Below are 21,940 nucleotides of genomic sequence, written 5' to 3' on the forward strand. Positions count from 1 at the left end.
GAAAAGCAACCCAAAACTGTAAGTTTTACTTCTCTGCTAATATTCGTGACTTCCTGACGACTCATCCGGGCACTTCCATTGGGGAAAAAGTGTGCCAACAAGTGTACCAGATGGCGCCTTGCGATCTTAGGATACTCTAAAAATAACAGAGTTTGAAAGAAACAGTAGCCGTCCTTGCAGCGTTCTTCAACGAGTACATGCGCAGTAAAGGGCACGTGACTAGGACGAAAATGGCTCTTCGAAAAACAATGTGCATTCCTTAATCCCACTACCAGATAGGTTTCCCGTGGGGCTTTTCGCGAAGGTGTAACGGAAGCGGTCCTAAGAAAATCGTCAGTATATTGAAGGCCACTTCAGGGTGTTTGGTGAACATCGAAGTACATCACTTCAATAGCGTTCGTAACCCCGGACCTAAGGAAACCACACCACCATGGTAAGTACTTAATCTACAAATTAAGTTTTTAAAAAAAAAATTAAAAAAAATTAAATCCTCTTCATAGAATTTTCCCACTTCCTTGTACTACTTTAAATATGTTATAGCCATACATTTTCTACGATCCTAAATTCGATTTTACTATTTCAGTCTGTTGAAGATCTGAGCAAGGAGCAGCTTCAGAGTAAGTACAATTCCCATCCTTTTTAATCGTAATAATAAAAAAAAATTTAATTACCATTAAAATGAAAAAAAAAATCCCAATTTAAACAGTATACTTAAATTTGTAGAATTTTTTAATTTATATTCAAATAAGCTTAATGGATAAAAAAGAGAGATTTTGCCAGGCTAAATATGTTAATTATCTAATTACAGAAATGTATAAATCTAAATTAATCCATAATTGCGATTATCTTCCATTAGAAAGAAAAATATTGCTTTATTTTTATAAAGTGTTTTCGGCGCTTTTGCGTTCCACAAAAATGGCAAGTTTAAGAGAACAATACACTCTACATCGCCTGACACCAAAGATTAGCAGTAAAGCTACCCAAAAAATTCAGGGGACAAGGATGAAATTTAAGACAATAGACAATCAAATTTAATTCAGCCATTGAGCTTTATAACAAACATATGTTATCATTCTTACGATGAACTTTTATTCCATTGCATCAATATTTTATCTAAAGCAATATATTCATATACACGCAAATCATTACGAAATCATTCGAAACCATTTTAGTTCAATTATTTTTCACAGAAGATATTTATATATTATTGCAATAAGTACAACAGATTTAAATCGTATAGATTTATATTACACATAACTATATAAAATAACCTGAAAATTCTATTCGCAATTCTTGTATATATTATTCTCATTATTATTACGCGTACATGGTATACCTAAATAGATAGGATTCAATTAAACGCAACTTGATTCCGCCCATCAGATGTGTATTTCTCTTTTAATACATTATGGCCAAATCAAATCTGCCCAGTATTTTTCATGTGTGAGTGAGTGAGTGAACAACCAATAAGAGTAATCATTATTTTCTCTAGGAAAAATAAGATCTAATCCGAGTCAAGTATGAGATTAATTAAATGCTTAAATAATAAAATATCTGGCAAGGCCGGACTGAGATTCAAAATGATAACTTCATTGGCATCAGATATGTCCAAAATAAAATAAATTAGATTATATAATAATAAAAATAAAATAAAATAATAAATAAATAAAATGAAATTAAAACCTAAATACAAAATACAAGTCATTTAAAAATAAACTACAATTGAAATTTATTCCAGATTTATATTTGGATGTAGAAAAGGATACATTTCGAGAAGGTTACATAAAAATAAATAAAAACTTATGAAATAGCATTCATCGTTTAAGAAATTTTACTGATAAAAAGTTAATTAAATTTATTTGATTGCACTTGTTATGGAAAAGAGACAGAGAGAGAGAGAACGATTTAGGTTCCCACAGCCTGAACTACAGCGCAAAATTTCAAAGTTATAGAAATTGAACGCATCCGTACTTTTCAGTACTGATGTTTAATGAAGGGCTTTTAAACCTTTCAGTAAAATAACCTACATAATGTTTTAACATTATGTAGGTTATTTTACTGAAAGGTTTTTGCATATTATCTAATTCATTCTCTAAAGAAAGTAGATAGCTACTTTCGCTGTAACTTTTTGACTTTAGTTCTTGAAAAGAAAAAATAAATAAATAAAACACTAATATATTTTAGAAGTTGCTTATTAATAATTTTTAAGTTATATATATATATATATATATATATGTGTGTGTGTGTGTGTGTGTGCGCGCGCGCAAAATTATTTTAGTTAAAATAATATTTTTAAAATATATTTTAGACATAATGAATTTAACATTTATTCATTCTAATATTTATCTGTCTTTAGTAAGTCAATAACAGTTCGAAATAATTATGCAATAATAAAAATAATTTATTATAATTAAATGTATGTCCTTTTATATTATTTCTTCCTTGTTATATTTTTTTCAAAACACAAAATTCAACTTGATCTGATAATTTCTCTTCTTTATTTTACGATGATATGGTACTAAACGACGATTTTAACATAGATTCTTGTTTTAATCTAAACGGTTCAAAATTCTCTGAAAATTCAGATATCTTTTTAATATTATAAGATGAAAATTGCAAAATTCAATTCATGTGTACACGCATATTCAGCAAAGATACTGCAACTAAGAAACGGGGGGATGCAATAATAGAACCAGAAAAAGTAGGTCTTCAGGACGACACTGCTTTGTAAAGGAATTTCGTAAGACGGTGGCAAGAATCCGATGAGAAGAGCGACGATTGGCAGACATGTGACATAGTTGGAGAGAGTTCAGAGAACAAGAATAATACAAGAGGTGATGGGATATCCCTACAAGAGGAATAGTGAAATTAGTAGCCATAAAGAAAGGGAGGAAAAAGTCTTGAAAAAAATATAACGTCGACAAGTATAAAAATAATGGAAATGAATATATGTGTTTTTCTACTAGCAAAAATGGAGAAAAGAAAACAAGTATCATAAAATAAGCAACTATGGACTTTAAAGAAATTTTATTCGATCTGAGTTGTAAATACAACTCTAATTCAATCTTTAATTTAGAGAGCTTAGATGCCTAAATCACAAGTCGATCTGTATACAACATTTGTACAAAGCATTACGTTTATATCAAAATAAATGTTATAAAAAGCAAGATCTGAAAAAGAGTGATTAATCGTCTGCAGAAACGTTTTTTCGGAACAGCTGCTAATAAACTTTCACTGAAAACTAATTTCGTCCGTTACTGAAACAAATATTCACTTATCGAAAATAATTTTTAAGGACTGCTACAATCCATTACAAAGTGTAAATTATGTTCTGTAGATTGTCTATTGGGACATATAATTCAGATTATATACAAGTTGGATATGCTCAGAAGGTCACTACGTTTCGAAAAATAACTTACAGACTGGTGATGGGCATCTTTCTGGTCCATGGGCCAGATTTTATGCTAAAAGGTGGCAACGGGCCGGATAATTTTATTTTTCATAAAAACTAGTGGCACCAACACGTGCGACAACTCAGACTAGGAGAAATAATTAAGCTTTTATAGAATTGCCCTCTAGTTTGACATATTAATGTATAACAAATATTTTCAAAAGTCAAGTAAATATGTATGCAATTTTATTCACAGAAATTCACAAAACATATTCAAATAAAATTACGTTCGTGAGCACGCGTACTGACGAGCCGGCGCAGAGATAATTGCGGATCATCTGTGTGTGGCTCGTGTCACCTACTCTTAATCTCACACCACAAACTTCTTTAGCTTGGTGTTAGGAGTATAAGAATATACTCCTAACACCAAGGAGTATAAGAATATTTAATTTTTATATAAAAACACTCCACCGAAACGACACACTAACTGGCTTATATCTAAATACACTCCTCTCTGCAGTTTTTATGTTGTAATTTACAATTTTATTAAGATTTAATGAAATTAATTGTATTTTTAATGAATATAGTAATGGAAAAGAAGTATTTAATTAGAATGTGCTTGAATATCAAGTCAACAGATCCTATAACCTCAAGCATATTCTTATTAAATACTGGTTTTCCATTACCATATATTCAAAACAAAAAAATATATAAATTTAATAACTGATCCATGTTTGTCATCGGTGTGATCCTTTTTCAGAATTTTTTTTATTATATTAATAAATATTTTATTTTAAAATATTATTTTGATGGAATAGACAAAGAGCAAATGGCAGCATCAATGAGTAATGATCCTGTCCTTTGGTTGGAAAGACATGGATTAGAATCTCATCCAGGGCGTGAAGAATCTTTTTAAAGGTTCTTCGTTGGGAATATCCTCCCCTAACTTTCGACATTTTCATTCTCAAAACAGATAAATAAGCCAGAGAATATGCAATTGACAAACGCGGTAGTGTATGCAAATGGGATTAACTATAATAACGTTAATTAGGTTGAAGTTAACGTAACCATTAATTAACCATCCATTAACGGTAGATTTTCATTTGGATCATGAATGGATGCTGTAAAGCCTAAAGGGAAATGGAGAAACGCCATTTATGTAGAAAAGGCATAAAGCAAAAACAATATGGAAAATATACCTGCTCTGTTCAACATTATTTAAGATGCATATACAGTTAAAAATAGCAATAATGACGGTAAACTTGATACCGTTTATTTCAATTATAATAACAATATCATGACAACTGATATTAGAGTAGGTTAAATATAATAGTGTGTGTGTGTGTGTGTGTGTGTGTGTGTGTGGACCAAGTGCTACATTAGACATACTGGCTTATGTCAGCATTGGCCAAATCCCGCCTCGCGGGCCGCATGCGGCAATTTTGGTTTTTATTGTGTTTATCATAAAAGACAAAAAATTATGACACATATATAATATTTTTCAGAGACATAAAAATATACATTTATATTTATATTGAATATCTAAATAGAAATATAAACATATATTTCTATTTCTATTTAATTATGTTTAATAATTAAAATTTTAGAGCATATCTTGTAGCTCATGAACATTTGAAAATCGTCCTATATGGCTCTCGTCCCGGAACCTTGGCCACCCCTGGCTTAAGCCTCTAACAGTTGCAGCTGACAGAAGCTAAGTTCTTGCTTTATGAGCACAAAAACACTAAGAGGGAAAAATCTTTAATTATTACAAATCCCTCCTCCATTTTAAACACGCTCTTTGTGAATCGTTTATTTATGATTACAAAATGGGAAAACGTATTCTATTTTCGTTAGTTGGTTTCCCTCCTTTAAAATCATAAAAAATATGATGTCACTCAATCATGTAAATTTTCGAGAAAAATTGCATTCTCTCTTCCAATTCTAACTTTTAACCAATTAAATTTATAGATTGTTATAGAGTGTGTTATAGAGCTTTTAGCTCAATAACACACCATCCACACAGATTTTCTTCATTCAGATGACGGGATAAAGAGTCAAGGACTCAGTCCATCTCCCAGTTTTTTTAAGAACTTTAAGAACCTTGTATTACTAAAACTCTGTATGTTGTCAACAGCTGTGACAACAATAACTTGGTACTCAAAATGGATTCGTATGATGTTGTGATACCCTCGTTCACGGATAATCTGTTGTTGGTTCGGAATGCTTTGGATTAGCGCCAAAGCAGCTAAGAAGTGGGTGTGTTAATACTAGAAATGTGTGTTCTTAGGCTGGTGCAACTCGTTGTGGATTGAAAAATTAAAATTTTCTAAAGTGAATGAACAAACGCAATTCGCAAATATAATTCACAAATACAATTGATTAAAATTTACAGTGATTCAATTTTGAAGTTGGTTGATTGTAAATAATAGCATCTAAATGAGGACATGTTCGTATAAATGCGTTAATCTTTGTCACTGGGGTTTTGAATTGAGATTGCCGTCCCGGTTGGCCGAGTCGGTAACGTACCCACTCTTATACCAACAGGCTGTAGATATGGATGATTGTATTTAGAGTAAGAGGCAAATATTTCATCACCCCGCAAAAAAAAAAAAAAAAAAAAAAGTTTCGTGCTCGGTCTATAGAGCAAGGCTTTCAGATTATGTAAAAAAGAATTCAGAAATAATGACAAAATATCCTTATCCTCCCACGCTACTAATGTACTATAGGTTCAACATTTTGGGGAGTAGGAATTTAAAAAACCAAACATATCATTGCAATATTTGAATATTTAGAAATCATTCTTCCGAATATCACATATCTGCATATAATTTTTGGTATAATATCTATGCGCAAATGCATAAATGCATTTCTATGCATATGTATTTTCTCTTTGTTTAAGCCAGCCTGTAAATCTGCCATTGCATATTGTGCTTTCGCTTTTGGCACTGAATTTTATATTACTGTATATGGTTCATGAGATTGAAAGAAAGACACTAGAATACATGGAAATAAGCAGCTAAAAGCGCTCAGATATGTCAACGTCCAGAATAGTATCCAACTACAGCAATCTTTTAGAGTAATGGCAATTACTGTATTTTTAATGCTTTTTCTGTTTCGCTGAATCATTTCTTCTATGTATATTTGCATCAGGTGAAGTCCTCGAGAGTAGGACGAAACCAGACTTCATTTTTTAAAAATATTATACGCTAATGTATTATTGTATTTATTATTTTATTTTATTTGTGTGTGTGTGTGTGTGTGTGTGTGTGTGTGTGTGTGTGTGTGTGTGTGTGTGTGTGTGTGTGTGTGTGTGTGTGTGTGTGTGTGTGTGTGTGTGTGTGTGTGTGTGTGTGTGTGTGTGTGTGTGTGTGTGTGTGTGTGTGTGTGTGTGTGTGTGTGTGTGTGTGTGTGTGTGTGTGTGTGTGTGTGTGTGTGTGTGTGTGTGTGTGTGTGTGTGTGTGTGTGTGTGTGTGTGTGTGTGTGTGTGTTTCGGATTAAGTGAGTACCTCCCAAAAATTAAATTCTTGGACTACTTGGAAGTGTCATGTAATAATACTAATACTATTATTATTATTATTACTACTACTACTACTACTAATACTAATGATAATAATAATAAACTACTATATAAGTTTATTATTAGTTGAGAAAGCTTTCATCAAAATTATACATATAATATATTCAGAATAGAAACCAAGAATATCGGCTATTCAATTACTAGGACTAAATATACATATATTATAAAATATACAATATTCCTATTTAATGAGGGCAATATTGTTAAAAGTAAATATGTTCGAGTATTACTTTTGTATAATCAAAATCATTTAGTGTAATTTATTATTATTAAGTACATGCTAAAATCTACACGCAAAAGGGCACAGTATAGGTTTTCCTTTGAAAATACAAAATAATAATATATTATGTTTCTATACAGTGATGATAAATCAACGTATTTATAATTTATCAGAGTGCAAAATATATGTTCGCCAAATGCATTGGATTAAAGTATTATTTCTGGGAAAATTCCCATGTTACTCCTCTAAAAATAAACTATTAGCCATTAAAATAATAGCATTTGATTAAGATTTTCTTTAAAAACAATATTTGTTATTAAAAAATCTTAATCAAAATGCATTGACGAATATATATTCCGCACTTTCGTAAATACTAAGAAAACTTTTTTTTTTACTTCCAATATAGAAATAAAGTAAGCAGTTATTTTTCTAAACATAGTTTAGAAAAATAACTGCAATTTCTTTTCCCTATTCCTCCTATTTTTTACTGCACTTCTCAGTATATTCTTAACAACATTTGTGCATTCATATTTATTTAAAATACAAGAACTTATTACTACGCATTTCCCACCCACTTAAGGATAAACGTCATTGTGTATGTGCACGTGTGCATGAGATACTGTGATACAGCCAGACGTGTAAGGGCAGCGTCGCCGCATAACTTGCACGAGCGAAGATAAATAAAGATCGCGCTGGTTTGAGGAACCAAATTTGGCCATGGAGCGCAAACCGCTTAGTTGCAGTACACGTCGGAGATGTGCTTAGGGGTCGGATTTCTTCAGGTGTCGTATTGTGAAGAAACTGTATTCCCATTATGAAGGAAATAGAATTTGTAAAAGATAACATTCATTTTTATACTCTACAAAATAATCTCATTTTACGGAAGCAATAAAACCGTAGTGACAGTTAAGTTCTTAATGCATTCTGTCTTTCAAAAATTATTAACAAAACTGAAACAAGTTATATCCGAATTTATTCATTGCTCCTGATTAATCTCTGAACATATTATTTATTTTTATTCAACAAGTTACAGCAATAATCGATTATTTTATCTGAAGAAAATACTTACCAACAGCCAGAATTATCGATAAAGATATTAAAAACTTGCTTTGGATTACTGACTTTTGTATCACTTTTATGCCAAATACTACTGAATCTTTGCAGATTGACTTCTATGACAACACTAATAACTCTTCGACGTTTTAATTCTTTAATTCAACACTACATTTGCGTGTTGTATTTTTAAAGTTTAATAAGCGCGTAAATTTCGCTTCCGTTTAAGCCAGACGACAATCGATAATGAACTATTTAAGCCTAAACTGCTATAAACAAACTTTATGCAAAATGAAATTAATTTAGAACAGTTTTTACTTATGTTAAAATATAATAAGCAGCTTTACTTCATTGATTTCGCTCTCTAGGACAAGATTAAAATATATATAAATACTACTTTACTTCTTTACTTTCCTAGAATATAAATCTTAGAACTCAAAAATTTCAGCGCCCTCTACTAATAATTTTCAGAAAAATTAACTATTCAAAAATCTCATTATTATCTATCAACTTTACTCAAAAGTTTGGAAAAAAAAAAAGCGCTCTACTCTTTCAAATTCGCTAAGTTGGTAATTTAATAAAAATCTAGAAATATATTCTTGTGAGTGAAATAATACAATTTTACATTCCACTGTGTAAAATGAATATAAATAAATTAAGCTATTGCATAAGCCAGGAACAGGCTGGATTCTATTACGAGAAGTGAAAAAGGGTAGCTTAAATTATTTTAGTGAACAAATAATATTCCTCGTGATCACGTTGCAAGCTAAGCTTCTTTAAATGTCACTTCATTTAGAGCTATAAATTACGCCTGGTGCTTATATCAAGTGTCTCCTTGAATAGATGACGTCACACCATGTGTTGGATTACAGACTTCCTCAGTAACATGAGCTTGTAATTTCGGTTTCGTAGAAAACTTCTAACGAAGTTCGCGACCTTTATATCTGCAATTTAAGAATAGTGATATCATAGTAATATCATTAATTAACATGCATCAATATTAAATACTTTAAAGTATATGGCTAATTTTATCTTTAATGCGCTTATTAACAGTGAAGTAGCTTTTATTGACTTCTGCTAAAATTAATTAATATCACACACACACAAACATGTTCCGCTTGATTATTTTCAATGAGCATAAATCATTGAAGTCTTTTTTACAAAGTCAATTATTATAATTTGCTGTAATTGTGCATCTTAGGAAAATTCTACTAAAAAAATAAAGGGATACCTTCGTTATCCTTTTATTTTTTAGTAGAATGCAAAATACAGAATCAGTTTTTTTTTTAATTTATTTCAGTCATAAATTTCAACTGGGTTTATTCGAAAATAAATATAAACAGTATTGCTATTTATTATTTCCAGCGCAAAAATGTTTAATCTCAGGGGTTATGAGGACACACTGTGCTAAACATTTTGAATTATAAAATCATCTCATTCGACATATTTACCAAGAAAGTGAATAGCATTTACCTTATGGAGCGTTGTTTCATAAGTTTCTTAATTTTAGCTTGGTGTTTTGTAATACTGATAAAATCGGTCACAGTAATGTAGCTGATTTCATCAGTAACGTGGTTGAAACTTAAATAGGTCTCCAATCATGATTAATAAATCATGGAAAGAGGCTGGCGTGTGACATAAAGAAGGAATCGTAATATTCCTATTTTGAATGAGAATTTTTCGCTGACTTATCCCCCACCCACTCCCAATCAATTTTGGTTTAAAAATATTTACAGAGATCTTCCACTTTCCCCCTGCCACGAAGAGAAATTCGGTGTTCGTGAAAACCTTTATTATATTTTTAAACTAATATACTGTCAGTATCGTTATTAATTTCGTTATTATTTATTGCTAAAATTCACCTGTCTTTCTCTAAAGTCGTATAACGCAGATTTTTTTTTTTTTTGGCTTTCTACTGAAGTGTAGCAAACTATCACATGCAAACTGTTCTTACAACCTCTCTGTAATTTGAAATTGAACAGGCGCTTAGTAAAATTCTTTTGTCTTCACGCATGACTAAAGATATTCATTGTCTGAATCTATCTTTTGTTTTTTGTTTTATCTTAGGAGACATGAATAGCAAACACCTGTTATAGGGTTCTGAGGAAATAAACCCAAGAGGAGAAAACCTGAGTAATTTCCTAGATGAAACAGGACTAATAACTCTCAACAGTGGAGAACCTACTTATCTGTCTCATTCTTATGGTACAAAAGATGCCCTAGATATCACTGCGGTGTCTCCAGATCTTCACGACAAAGCTATTTGGTCTGTTTTGGAACCAGTAGGAAGCGGCCATACTCCAATATTAATCAATCTGAACCCAAAAATGACTAGACTCACCCAAAAAATAAAATATCATTGGAACTTCCAGAAGGCAAATTGGTAGAAATACAAGGATGAAGTAAGTAAAATGCTGAAAGATCACACATACCATGATGACTTAGACAAAGACTATATAACTTGGAAGAATACTATCCTAAATGCAGCAAAGAAAGTATCCCAAAGGGCTACAGGAGAAAAGTTATTTCAAACTACACAAAGGTTCACCAGGAACTTTCCAGTAAAATAACTAAACGAAATGAATTATTTAATATCTTAAAAATTGAAAGCTCTCCAGAAACCAGGATTGAGTACAACAAGATAAATACTAAAATTAAACAAAAATATAATATATTACAAAGAACTAGGTGGCAAGAATTTTGCCACAACTTAAATCAGAAGACTTTAGATACCAAACTTTGGAAACTGACTGCTAATTTACAAAGAGACCTACCAAAGGTAAATGAGACTAACACGCTAAAAGATCCAGATGAAAATATCAAAATTGGAGATAGGGAGATCTCAAATACCTTGGCCTTTCATTTTCAAAATATAAGCAAACTAGAGATGAATATACTAGGAAAGACCATCAAATATCAAAACAGGCTCGACAGCAGAAAAATGCTGCAAACTCCCCAAAATATCAAAACAAACCATTCTGGGATCCATTTACAATCTCTGAATTGGGAGATGCCTTGGAGAGACTAGATATAAATAAATCATGCGAACCAGATAACATACAAGGAATTGTGATCAAACATCTTCCTTCCCTAGCCCTAGATTGGCTACTTCGCCTATACAACAATAGCCTAAAACAAGGGAAAGTTCCGAAAGACTGGAAGACAGCCACAATCATATCAATCTTAAAGCCTTACAAACCGCAAGACCAACCAGGAAGTTATAGACCAATTTCACTGACTTCATTTCCAGGCAAATTAATGGAAAAAATGATACTTGAATTACTATCTAAACAAAAATTGTATAGTACCACATTTTCAGGCTGCCTTTAGAAGAAATCACTCAACAACTGATCAACTTTTCTACTTAACCCAGACAATTCAAGGTAACTTCCAGACCAAACCTACCAAATCCACCATTGCAGATTTTATACATTTTAGTAATGCCTTTGACAAGGTGTGGAGGCAGAAACTTTTTTCCAAACTTTGTCATATTGGAATAGAAGGGAAAGTTCTTAACTGAATCTATGACTTTCTAAGAAATAGAACAATTCCTGTTAGAATAAATAATACCTTTTTCAAGAAAGTGAAAATAAGACAGGGACTCCCTCAAGGTAGCATTTTGAGCCGACTCCTTTTTTTCCATCTACTTAAATGACTTAGATAAAAATATAAAGAAAGAAACAAAGATAGCTATGTTTGCTGATGATTTGGTCCTATTCTCAGCTCAACAACCTAGAAACAGCAGAAGTTCACTTAAACAAAGCCATTGAAAGTTTGGCTACATACTGTGAAAACCAAAAAATCAAACTTAACCCTACTAAATCAGAAATCTGTGTTTTTACTATTAATAACCACCTCAGAAAATGGAGACCAAAGATTAAGCTAAACAGTCAACTAATTACATTTAATGAAAACCTCAAATACCTTGGAGTTACTCTCGATCCATCGCTAAGCTTCAATAAACATATCAACAATGTTTCAGTCAGAGCAAAAAGAAGACTAAATATCATGAAAAGTACCTCAGGTAAAGAGTGGGGAGATGTTTAAACCTTAAAAGTCATATATACCTCTATTAACCGTCTCATAATGGAATATACTTCGCCAATCTGGATGCAAACATCACAAAACAGTTTAGACAAGCTTATAAAAATTCAGAAAAATGCAGCTAAAATCATATGTGGACTAAGGAATACAACTCCTGGAAAAATAGCAGAATTCGAATCCAACCTTGTTCCTTTAAAAATTAGGTGGCAAGAAAATCTTACCAAAATTGTAGAAAAAAGAGCCTACCTTGCACATCATAGAACAAGTGAACTTTTTAAAAACTGGAAACCAACAAACAGAATACAGAAAAAATCAACAATGCATGAAATCATGGAAAATAAAATTCCCTTGGATTGTCCAAATAAAATAGCCGACTATCCAGCATTTCCTCCAAATCAAAACAGGAAAAATATAGTTATCAACTCTGAAATAGGGAAACATGAGGAAAAAAAGTCTAGCAAACCCTGAAATTTTGAGATCATTAGCCTTTCAAAAATAATGGAATATGGACCTGACTCAATAAAGATCTACACAGATGGCTCCAAAAATCCAAATGACAATTCTGGGAGTGGCGTACTGATCTATGGCTCACATAATATGGAACTAAAAACAACTAACAGTATTGGATACAACTCATACCATGCAGAATTAATAGCCATTAACACAGCACTGCAATATTTGGACAAACAAAACCCGAAGGAGTTTATATTTTTCACAGATTCCTTAGCAGCCCTTCAAGCTATTAAGAACTGCTACACTAGCCATCAAGAAATACTTAAAGACATAGCAAAAAACATAAACAAGCTACACAAGGATTCCGAAATAATCTTCCAGTGGATCCCATCCCATGTGGGATTAAAGAGAAATGAAACTGCAGATGAAGTAAAAATGGCCGCAATCTGTGGTATCAAGTGATACCACAGATTTCGATATTTTTAAAACCACCCAAAAAGAAAACATAAAAAGAACAATTCTTCAGGACATGACTCACCACTGGTACTTAGTAGAAAATCCAGGAGCTACCATCAACTCCAAGTTTAATCGCAGTGCCACTACTATGATCTCTCGCCTGAAGACCGGCCACACAAGACCAATCAAGTTTAGCAGTGGCATAAAAGTCTTCCCCACCTGCAAAATCTGTAACATCGAGGAAGCATCACCAATGCATTTGCTGAACTGTATGAATATTTCCAAATGTGAACGCTATAACAACCCAGAAAACGTGCTGTATAAAATACATGAACTTGACCTCTATGATCTGGTGTTATAATACCATGGGATAATAAAAAAAAATCCTTCGTTTTTAATTCACAGTGCTGAGGAAGGCCTTCGATATATTTGACAGGGATAAGGAAGGCTGCATTCACACCAGCATGATGTCCACCATTCTAAGAACCCTAGGTTAATTCAAAGGCGCGATTTATTGGGAATTGCAGTTTTTTTTTCCACAAAAAAAAAACAGCTGTAGCATAACGTGACAGAGGACCATTGAGTTCAAACACATTACTCTCCTTCTCGTTTTCTTAAAAAAAAGGAAACAATAACAGATATTTTATGCTTTCCACTACGAATTACAAATGCTTTCGCTTTTACTGAAGATTGTTTTTCATAACATTCTCACACATCTTTCCATTGATTTGTCAGTCTCATCTCTGTTTAATATGTTCATCTTCACGCAAGACTAAAGATATGTATTGGCTGAATCTATCTTTTGTTTTTAATTCACAGTGCTGAGGAAGGCCTTCGATATGTTCGACAGGGATAAGAAAGGCTGCATTCACACCAGCATGGTGTCCACCATTCTAAGAACCCTAGGTCAAACGTTTCAAGAACAAGATCTAAAGGATTTAATTATTGAGATTGACGCAGACGGTAAGTGATATTTAGTTGAATTATTAGTAAAATAGCTATTTTTTTTATAATTACAAATTCTTTGTACATACATAAGATATATCCATAAACGTTAAACCTAAAACATCTTCTATAAATAAGTCATATTAGCTATCTGTCAGTTGATTTATAATCGTGTTTAAAGTAAAGCTACAAATGAATCCTCTAATGTCTTATACATTCCTTAAAGGAAGTAAGCAGCCAGCAGCACTTTTTATTAACCGCAACTTTTAGAAAATCGGTGGGCATCCAGTCACCTCCTCCTCTCACCATACTTATAGAGCTTATGTTTCAATGCTTAAGAATTTTATTGCAATTCGGTGATGCTGAAATTTATTTACGAAACAATTTAATCTCTAAAGTTAGTCCTTAGATTTTTAGTAACTAATTTTTGATTTTCATTTCAAAATTGCCACGTTCCTTTCGAAATTTATTTCCAGTAACAAAGCAAAAATATTACATTATGTTTCGATATGCAAATTGACAACATTCAGTTAGTTTATATGTCTTTACTGTAGCTTTTAGTGAATAATTACAAATAAGAATAAAAATGATAATCCTATATTATGGCGAATTTCCGCCAATATTATCCCATATGGCAGAGTGCAGAGTACTTGAGTAATAATTAGTAAGTGCACTTTGGCATGTGTCAGGAAGTACGATGGATCCTCTTGCTATGGCTTTGGGTTTGCCTTCGGCATTTATAATATGCATGTTGTCAGAGAAGGTTTGCTTGTTTGACTGAAGAAAACCCAACTCAGTATAAGACTGATAAACTTAGCCTTTGTTAAAATTAAACTTAGCCTTATTTAAAAAGAATTAAATAAAAACTTAGAAAATTCCTCTCATTAGCGCAATATTTGAAACCGTTATTTTTGACCTAGTGATTTATAATGAAATGATCATAGCATGGAAGATTAAAGTTCCTCATTGTTTTTTCAAAAGAGCATAAGTTCTTTTCCTTATGTGCACTTTTGCATAGGATCAAGCATCAAAATATGTTCACCGAAATTATGCACATTAAACAGCAAAGAAAAAATTACAGATGAAAATTCTGTTAAGAAACAGAATTTTTCTAAATGTACATAAAAGTTCTGTCACCAATATTTATTACAGATTTTCTATATATATATATATATATATATATTCATATCTTTGCACTATTAAATGTAAGACAGCTTTTACTTTTTGGGATATTTAGTCCAGCTTTCAACTATAAAATAAAACTTTTCGCTAGATATAAGTAATAAAAATTTCTTACGTTCATCAGACAATTGGACAAATAAGTATCGAAAACAAATTTGTGCTATGTAAGAATTACTTTCTCTCCAATGTGCTGTTTTTGCTTAAGAACTATTTCCCAAGTAATTATTTTCCTGGACAAACTTTGATTTTCCTTAATAATTTATTCATATTAATATAAATCTCATCGTGAGACATTACTCTTTGTTTATTAGTTGTCATCACTTTTATATATTAATTATTCATTTTAAATTCAACAAGAATGATTTGATCGTTTTAAGCCAAATTTATCTGAAGTCCATTCATTCAAATTAATGTCTCAGTAATGATAACGATAGCAAAATAACAAATCATATAATAATTATTAAAAAAACATATATAATATTCATTAAGAAATTGTTATGAATAGCACACTGCTTGTAATTCGTATTTCAAGTTATTTTTGTAGATATGTAAAGATAATTTCATGCCACAAAATAAGAGGTGGATAATGCACATGCAGTGAACAGAATATTAGAGATGCCCCAGTAATACGCGACTTAAGACACATATCTTACGTCAATTGTAAATAGATGTGAAGTTTCCAAAGGAAACTTCACATCTATTTACAATTGACGTAATCTATTTACATTTATTTACAATTATGCGTTTATTTATTTTTTTTTTACATTTATCTATTTACATTTATTTACAATTATGCGTTTATCGAACACAATTTTCTAATATTCCAAATTGAGATATTCTTTTTTTCCTAGTAAATATCATCGTTCTGAACTATCTAACCTCATGATTCTGAAGACTATTTCGAAGTTCATATATGACCTCCAAATAAATTGTTCAGTTTGTTAAATCTTATTTTCTCATGAGCATCGTAAAAATTAATTATTACATATTTAATGTATTACTGCATAAAAATTACTACCTAATAAATATATGAAGAGTTAGAAATAATTATTAAGATACAAACATAAGTAAATGCTAAAGTATTCTCACTGACCAGAAAGTATCTCTCCAGGGAAGTAGCTTCTCAGGAAACAAACCGTAAGGGAAAAAAATCACAGAATTTTTTTTTCCTTACAGTGCAACTTTGAGGAGGCATAGCGTTCATTTTTATAAATTATGATGTAGGATGCCATCACTAATTTAGGGAATAAATACAGGGTCTATCGGAACGTTTCCTTTAATAATAATTTCATTGATAACTTAGTGCTAAATGTATTTTAAATAAATAAGTAAAATAATGAAATAAAATAGTATTGGCGTCATATTAAAATTTTTCTATTTTTAGATATGACACTTAAAAAATAAAGATTAGATAGAATTCTGTATGTATTTAAATTTAAAATATTTTCGTTCTCTTATAACGAAATTTAATTGTTTTTTTTCCTTGACAAAAAAAGCACTACACCACAAATACCACTAGAATGAATACACTGGCTAAAGTCGCATTTTTCATATTTTATTTTATAAAGGATATCATTATTACTCACTTTTTTACTAGAATTTTTATCGTAATAAGTTCAGAAAAAGCATATCGTATCAGTTAGGAAACAGATTTCCTAACTGATATGATATAATATGATGGAATATATTATCCTAGGTTAAAAAGTCGAACGAAGGCCATCATTTTACTCAGAAGTAAAGAAAGTTCCACATAACTCCTTGACTATTATATTACAGTTTAAATCATATGAAAAAACGGATAGAATTTGAAATATGTAACTTTACAGGATTAAAAACCATAGTTTCTTAAACATACGTTATCAAACTTCTAAAACGAAATTGAGGAAATATATAATTTTATTAATAGCTATATGGATGTATAATTATCCAATAAACGTACAACATATTATTTCATTTTTAGTCTAATAAAAAGCATTTACAGTATTACTAGCGTTAAAAAATCTAATGCTATATTTTATTGTTTCTCAATTAGGTAGCGGTGAGCTGGAATTTGATGAATTTCTTACACTAACTGCTAGGTTTCTGGTAGAGGAGGACACGGAGGCCATGCAAGAAGAACTTCGAGAAGCCTTTCGTATGTATGACAAAGAAGGCAACGGCTACATTGTAGTTGCGGACTTACGTGAAATCTTGAGAGCATTGGACGATAAACTAACTGAAGATGAATTGGATGAAATGATTACTGAAATTGATACTGACGGTAGCGGTACCGTTGACTTTGACGGTAAGGACTTTTAAATGATTAATGACTGAAATATCATTAAAAAAAACAAACGAATTCAATTCAGTTTAATCGATGTAACAACTTCGAAAGTCTGTTAGAGGGAAGTTTATATGAAGTTGTTAATTATACAGCGGACCTTTTTTTTCATATGCTTGTAGTTTAAATTATATGAAAGTACCTCAAGTGTTAATTGCATACGAAAACTCAATCCAGATTGGATTTATGTAAAAGAATACTTCCTACAAAGAAGAAGTAGATTAGTAGATTAAAATCATCATTGTTACTATGGAAAATATTGAAATACAATCAATAACCAAGAGGAGAGATAAAACAGACATTTTACAACTCTATAAAAATCTGTCCTTTATCGAACCCCGTATATTTAAACCAATATTAATACTGTACATATTTTCTTTGGCTACTTCATTTAAAAATAAACAAAATTACTTCAAAACACAACTTCAGGATATCATTTCGATTTCTATACCCTGTTAAATGAAATCAAACTGAAATTGAAATCGTTCTCATGAATTTGAAATTAGACATAGTTCTACTTAAGTGGGATAAGAAGTTAAATGTAAAAATATTAGTGCAGTTTTAAAAGTGTAGTCTTTCTCTAAACAGATGTTTCCACGAACTTGGGAAACACTTAGAATCACAGTCGATCTCAAGAAAAACAAAACACATGTACAAAGTACTTGTAAGAGTAATGGCAGATGAAAGATAACTAGGGTTCTCAGACATATTTTGGAGCACTATAACGAAATAATTTTGGAAGAAAATATACGAGCATGAATTATACAGACTATTTAATGAGCCGAACATTGTTAAGTGCATTAAGACCAACAGACATGTTATATGCATGAACATTTAAGAAGAGAAGAAAAATAAGTAAAACTAGAAGACCTAAATTAAGATTGGAAGATGGAATGATCCAGGATATCAAGGATATGAAAGTGAAGATTTGGAGGAATTTAGCAAAGTACAAAGAAGGATGACAAAAGTTTCAAGAAAGCCAAGGTCCAAAGGTCCACACAGGATTGTAGAGCCCACAACTAATGATGATAATAAGGAGGACACTTCTAAATTCAGTAAATGTAGACATATAGACATGCCGATTCTTGTGAGTTCTGGTATGAAGACCATATAATTCTATGATAATACAACTATCAGTTTCACACTTCTGTTACCAGTTTCTCATACTTTTTTTGTACATTTCTTCTGGAAAGTTAGATCAGATAAATGACAAGAGATCTTTACCAAATGAAAATTGCAATGGAATAAACAGGTGAAAAAAAAACCGGTTTCCAAATCAGTTTATTCCATTTCAGCATTGAATTAGTGAAGATTTTCGTCGTTTAAGTGATATCATGCAAACAATTTCAAAGAAGTGTACAAAAGAGGTATATAAAACTAGTAGAGAAATGCAAAAATAATAGTATTTTTGCGTCTGCAGTTTATTACTGTGGCTCATTATTTGTGCTGCATGACTGCGTGTAATGCCATATGTAGTAAGGTGGTTTAAGACCAATTGGTACAGTGACGACGGGAAACTGTAGAACATCCTGTCTACTTTCCAAACATATCCGAATATACACGCCACTGATGTGCCATACGTTTAACAACTTCTTGTGTGTACGGTGTTTGTGGGAGGAGGAGTAAAGTACTAGTGGCAGGGATACAAGCATCGTAATGTTAACAACCGAAACTAACTTAGGTAATGAGACGCTGATGATCGTATACTAAAACAAAATGTTGTCGGAATGAAATGTCTGATGAATGAAATTTCAAGTCTGAGAGTTAAGTATTAAAGTCTAAAACGATGGATGGTTAATGAAACTTGTACACATAAAAAAATTCACTACACCAATTTTTCTTTTTCTCCTTCCTATGCTCAGAGTGCCCTATGTGGGACTCTCCCTAACATTGAATATGTTTTGAATACCAAAACAAATACTAATTACAATAAAAAAGACATTAGAACGACATTGTGAAATATCTTTCTTTATATGAATATCAAGGCTCTCAATGGGTGAAAATAATCGTCAACCATCAAAACACTTCCACAAACATCCATGATATGGATGTTTGTGGAGGTGTTTTGAATTCATAGTTTGTTGTTGACAGAGTGGAGACGACGCTGTCTACTTGCCAACGTTCTGAGAACAATCATGTTTTTTTATTAATGACGATTATTCTATTAAATTTAATGACAATTACGAGTATTATAAAGGATGGTAAGTTGATGATTAATATGTAGCATTGTCAGACATGTTGATACTTGCATTAGTTTTATAAATATTTTCTAAATTAGTAATTGTATTATTATTGTGGGTTGTTAATATTTAATGTCATCATGGTTGTCAGAGACCAGTGTGATAATTGATAAGTAATTAGTATTGTTGAATATTTTGATATTTTGCATATATAGAAATTAAAACAAACGCCAAGAAATAAAAAAGGAAATAGTTTGATTGAAGTAAAACCAAACCTGTAGAGATGTGTGGAGGGACGAGAATTTTGAGTTACGTCTATTGGTCACATCACATCACTGATAGTTATCATGCAACCTACACCCGATGATTTTATTTTAAAATCTCAGCAAATGAGTCAGTTTCAAAGTGATTTATTCTTGGACATTTTAAAATAAAACGATTGATGGTCAATTTTCCTGTGGTTTCTATAGTATTTCCTGCAGTAACATCAAAACTGCTTTGTTTTCGAGTTCATATTATCGCCATTAATGTCTCATGGTAAAAGATTGGGAGAAAAAATATGATGATAATAATAACTTTCCTCCCACTGTATTTTACTAGGAGAACTATTTTTATTGTATATTATTCAGAGAAAGAAACTTATTTTTATTAACTTTCCAAAAATAAAAGTAAAAAATTTTTAAGGAAAAAAATCCGCTAAGCCTTGATTCACCTAGAGGGAACAGGCGAAGTCGTTTTAGCCCTATCTAATTTTTGGAGACTGAGGGGGAGGAAGTTCGATTTCTATCAGTAGCCAATCAGAGATAACTGGCCTAAAACTATCAGCATTCGGTGAAGAGAGGCTGCTGACAAGTGATGCCATCTCATGGTCCCTACTCATATCACTGCATTTATTGTCTCAAAGAGTATGGGTTCTGCGCTCGATTTTATCGAGTTTAGGGGATGAAACACCAGAATCTCCGGGAGAAAAATTCTTTCCCGTTCAAGAACTCGCGAATCGGTGGAAGAAAGGTTAAAAAAATTCTCTAGTCGGCGAATAGAATCGCACTTAAAATGCTCTTTCTTCGGGAGGCCTAGCGCTGTGGACGCACACGCCATTTCCATTAAGCTACACAGACTCTTAATTTATGGAAACAATTTCATATTTTAAATAATTAAGAAAATTTACTCTAGATGTTTTTTTCTAATTTACCTACTTGAGTTATCTAAGATAATGTTCAGTTGACTAACATTCTGTTAATTTTCAAAAATATTAACTGAATTAATAATAAAACATATATTAACAAATTGTTCTTTTACTTCCTTAGAATTCATGGAGATGATGACTGGTGATTGAGCAATCTACCTCAACAGTCCTACCTGCTCGGTACTTCTAGACTGGTCTGTAGTTTCCGGGTCACCTGACAGCCTTCCATTTCGGTTCCTATATCATCAGTTAAATTATACATGCACTTAACAAAAGTTTCAATTTCTCTGCATTCAGTAATTTTGTAAAATTTAAAAAAAAAATCATTCACAAATATTAATCACTAGCAAAGCAGTTGATCTAAATAACATTATTAATCTGTGAAAAAAAAAATTGTATTGTGAAAAGCTTACTCTGTTTTTGATTTCGTCGCTGTGTATTTCGTTTATCGTGCTACTGTTTGGTTCCAACAGCACAAATTATTGTATGGACGAAACGTGAGTGTCCAACAGAAAATAATAATAATAATAATAAACTGAGGGGATTTCCATTTCCTGTCTCCTGTGAAATGTACTGTGTACGGAATTCATTAAACTTTTTAATTCACCTGCTTATTCTTGGCAGTGATGAGTATCTTTTACTGGTGACTTGTATTCCTAATCGAATTCAAATAGCAAATTATGCATAGATTATGCTTATTTGAAACAGAAAATTCAAGAAAAAAATCAATTATTTTGGCTTCTTGTACCATTTTTTGATTATTTGTTTGCCTAATGCGCTACACAGGTGAAATTATAAAGTAAGTATATGAATGTCCATCGAAGTGATTGATGTCAATATATTACTTTTCACTCACTCACTGGGCAGACCCTTAGTAGGGTTTTAGATGCCTTAGGATTCATCATAAAACAAGTAACGCTATTTTTCTGA

The 21,940-nt window shown here is 31.6% G+C and overlaps 1 protein-coding gene across 1 annotated transcript; it reads left to right on the plus strand.

Annotated features, from left to right (window-relative positions):
- The first annotated feature begins 276 nt into the window (after positions 1-276).
- LOC150109319 (troponin C) lies at positions 277-21,624 on the plus strand. The gene is made up of 5 exons (XM_090412494.1): positions 277-433; positions 584-617; positions 14,017-14,160; positions 17,357-17,608; positions 21,132-21,624. Exons 1-5 carry the CDS (start codon positions 431-433, stop codon positions 21,158-21,160), a joined length of 462 nt encoding a protein of 153 aa, XP_090268620.1. The 5' UTR covers positions 277-430; the 3' UTR covers positions 21,161-21,624.
- Positions 21,625-21,940: the final 316 nt, after the last annotated feature.

The sequence above is a fragment of the Typopeltis vanoorti genome, chromosome 2 (genome assembly GCF_054136105.1).
Source record: "Typopeltis vanoorti isolate ZY-2024b chromosome 2, IOZ_Tvanoo_1.0, whole genome shotgun sequence".
In the NCBI taxonomy this organism is placed as follows: Eukaryota; Metazoa; Arthropoda; class Arachnida; order Uropygi; family Thelyphonidae; genus Typopeltis; species Typopeltis vanoorti.

Excerpts from the sequence above, each read along its gene's own strand:
- LOC150109319 (XM_090412494.1), top strand. Across the intron at positions 618-14,016 it reads GAGCAAGGAGCAGCTTCAGA|TGCTGAGGAAGGCCTTCGAT; the intron begins GTAAGTACAATT and ends TTTAATTCACAG. Across the intron at positions 17,609-21,131 it reads CGGTACCGTTGACTTTGACG|AATTCATGGAGATGATGACT; the intron begins GTAAGGACTTTT and ends TTACTTCCTTAG.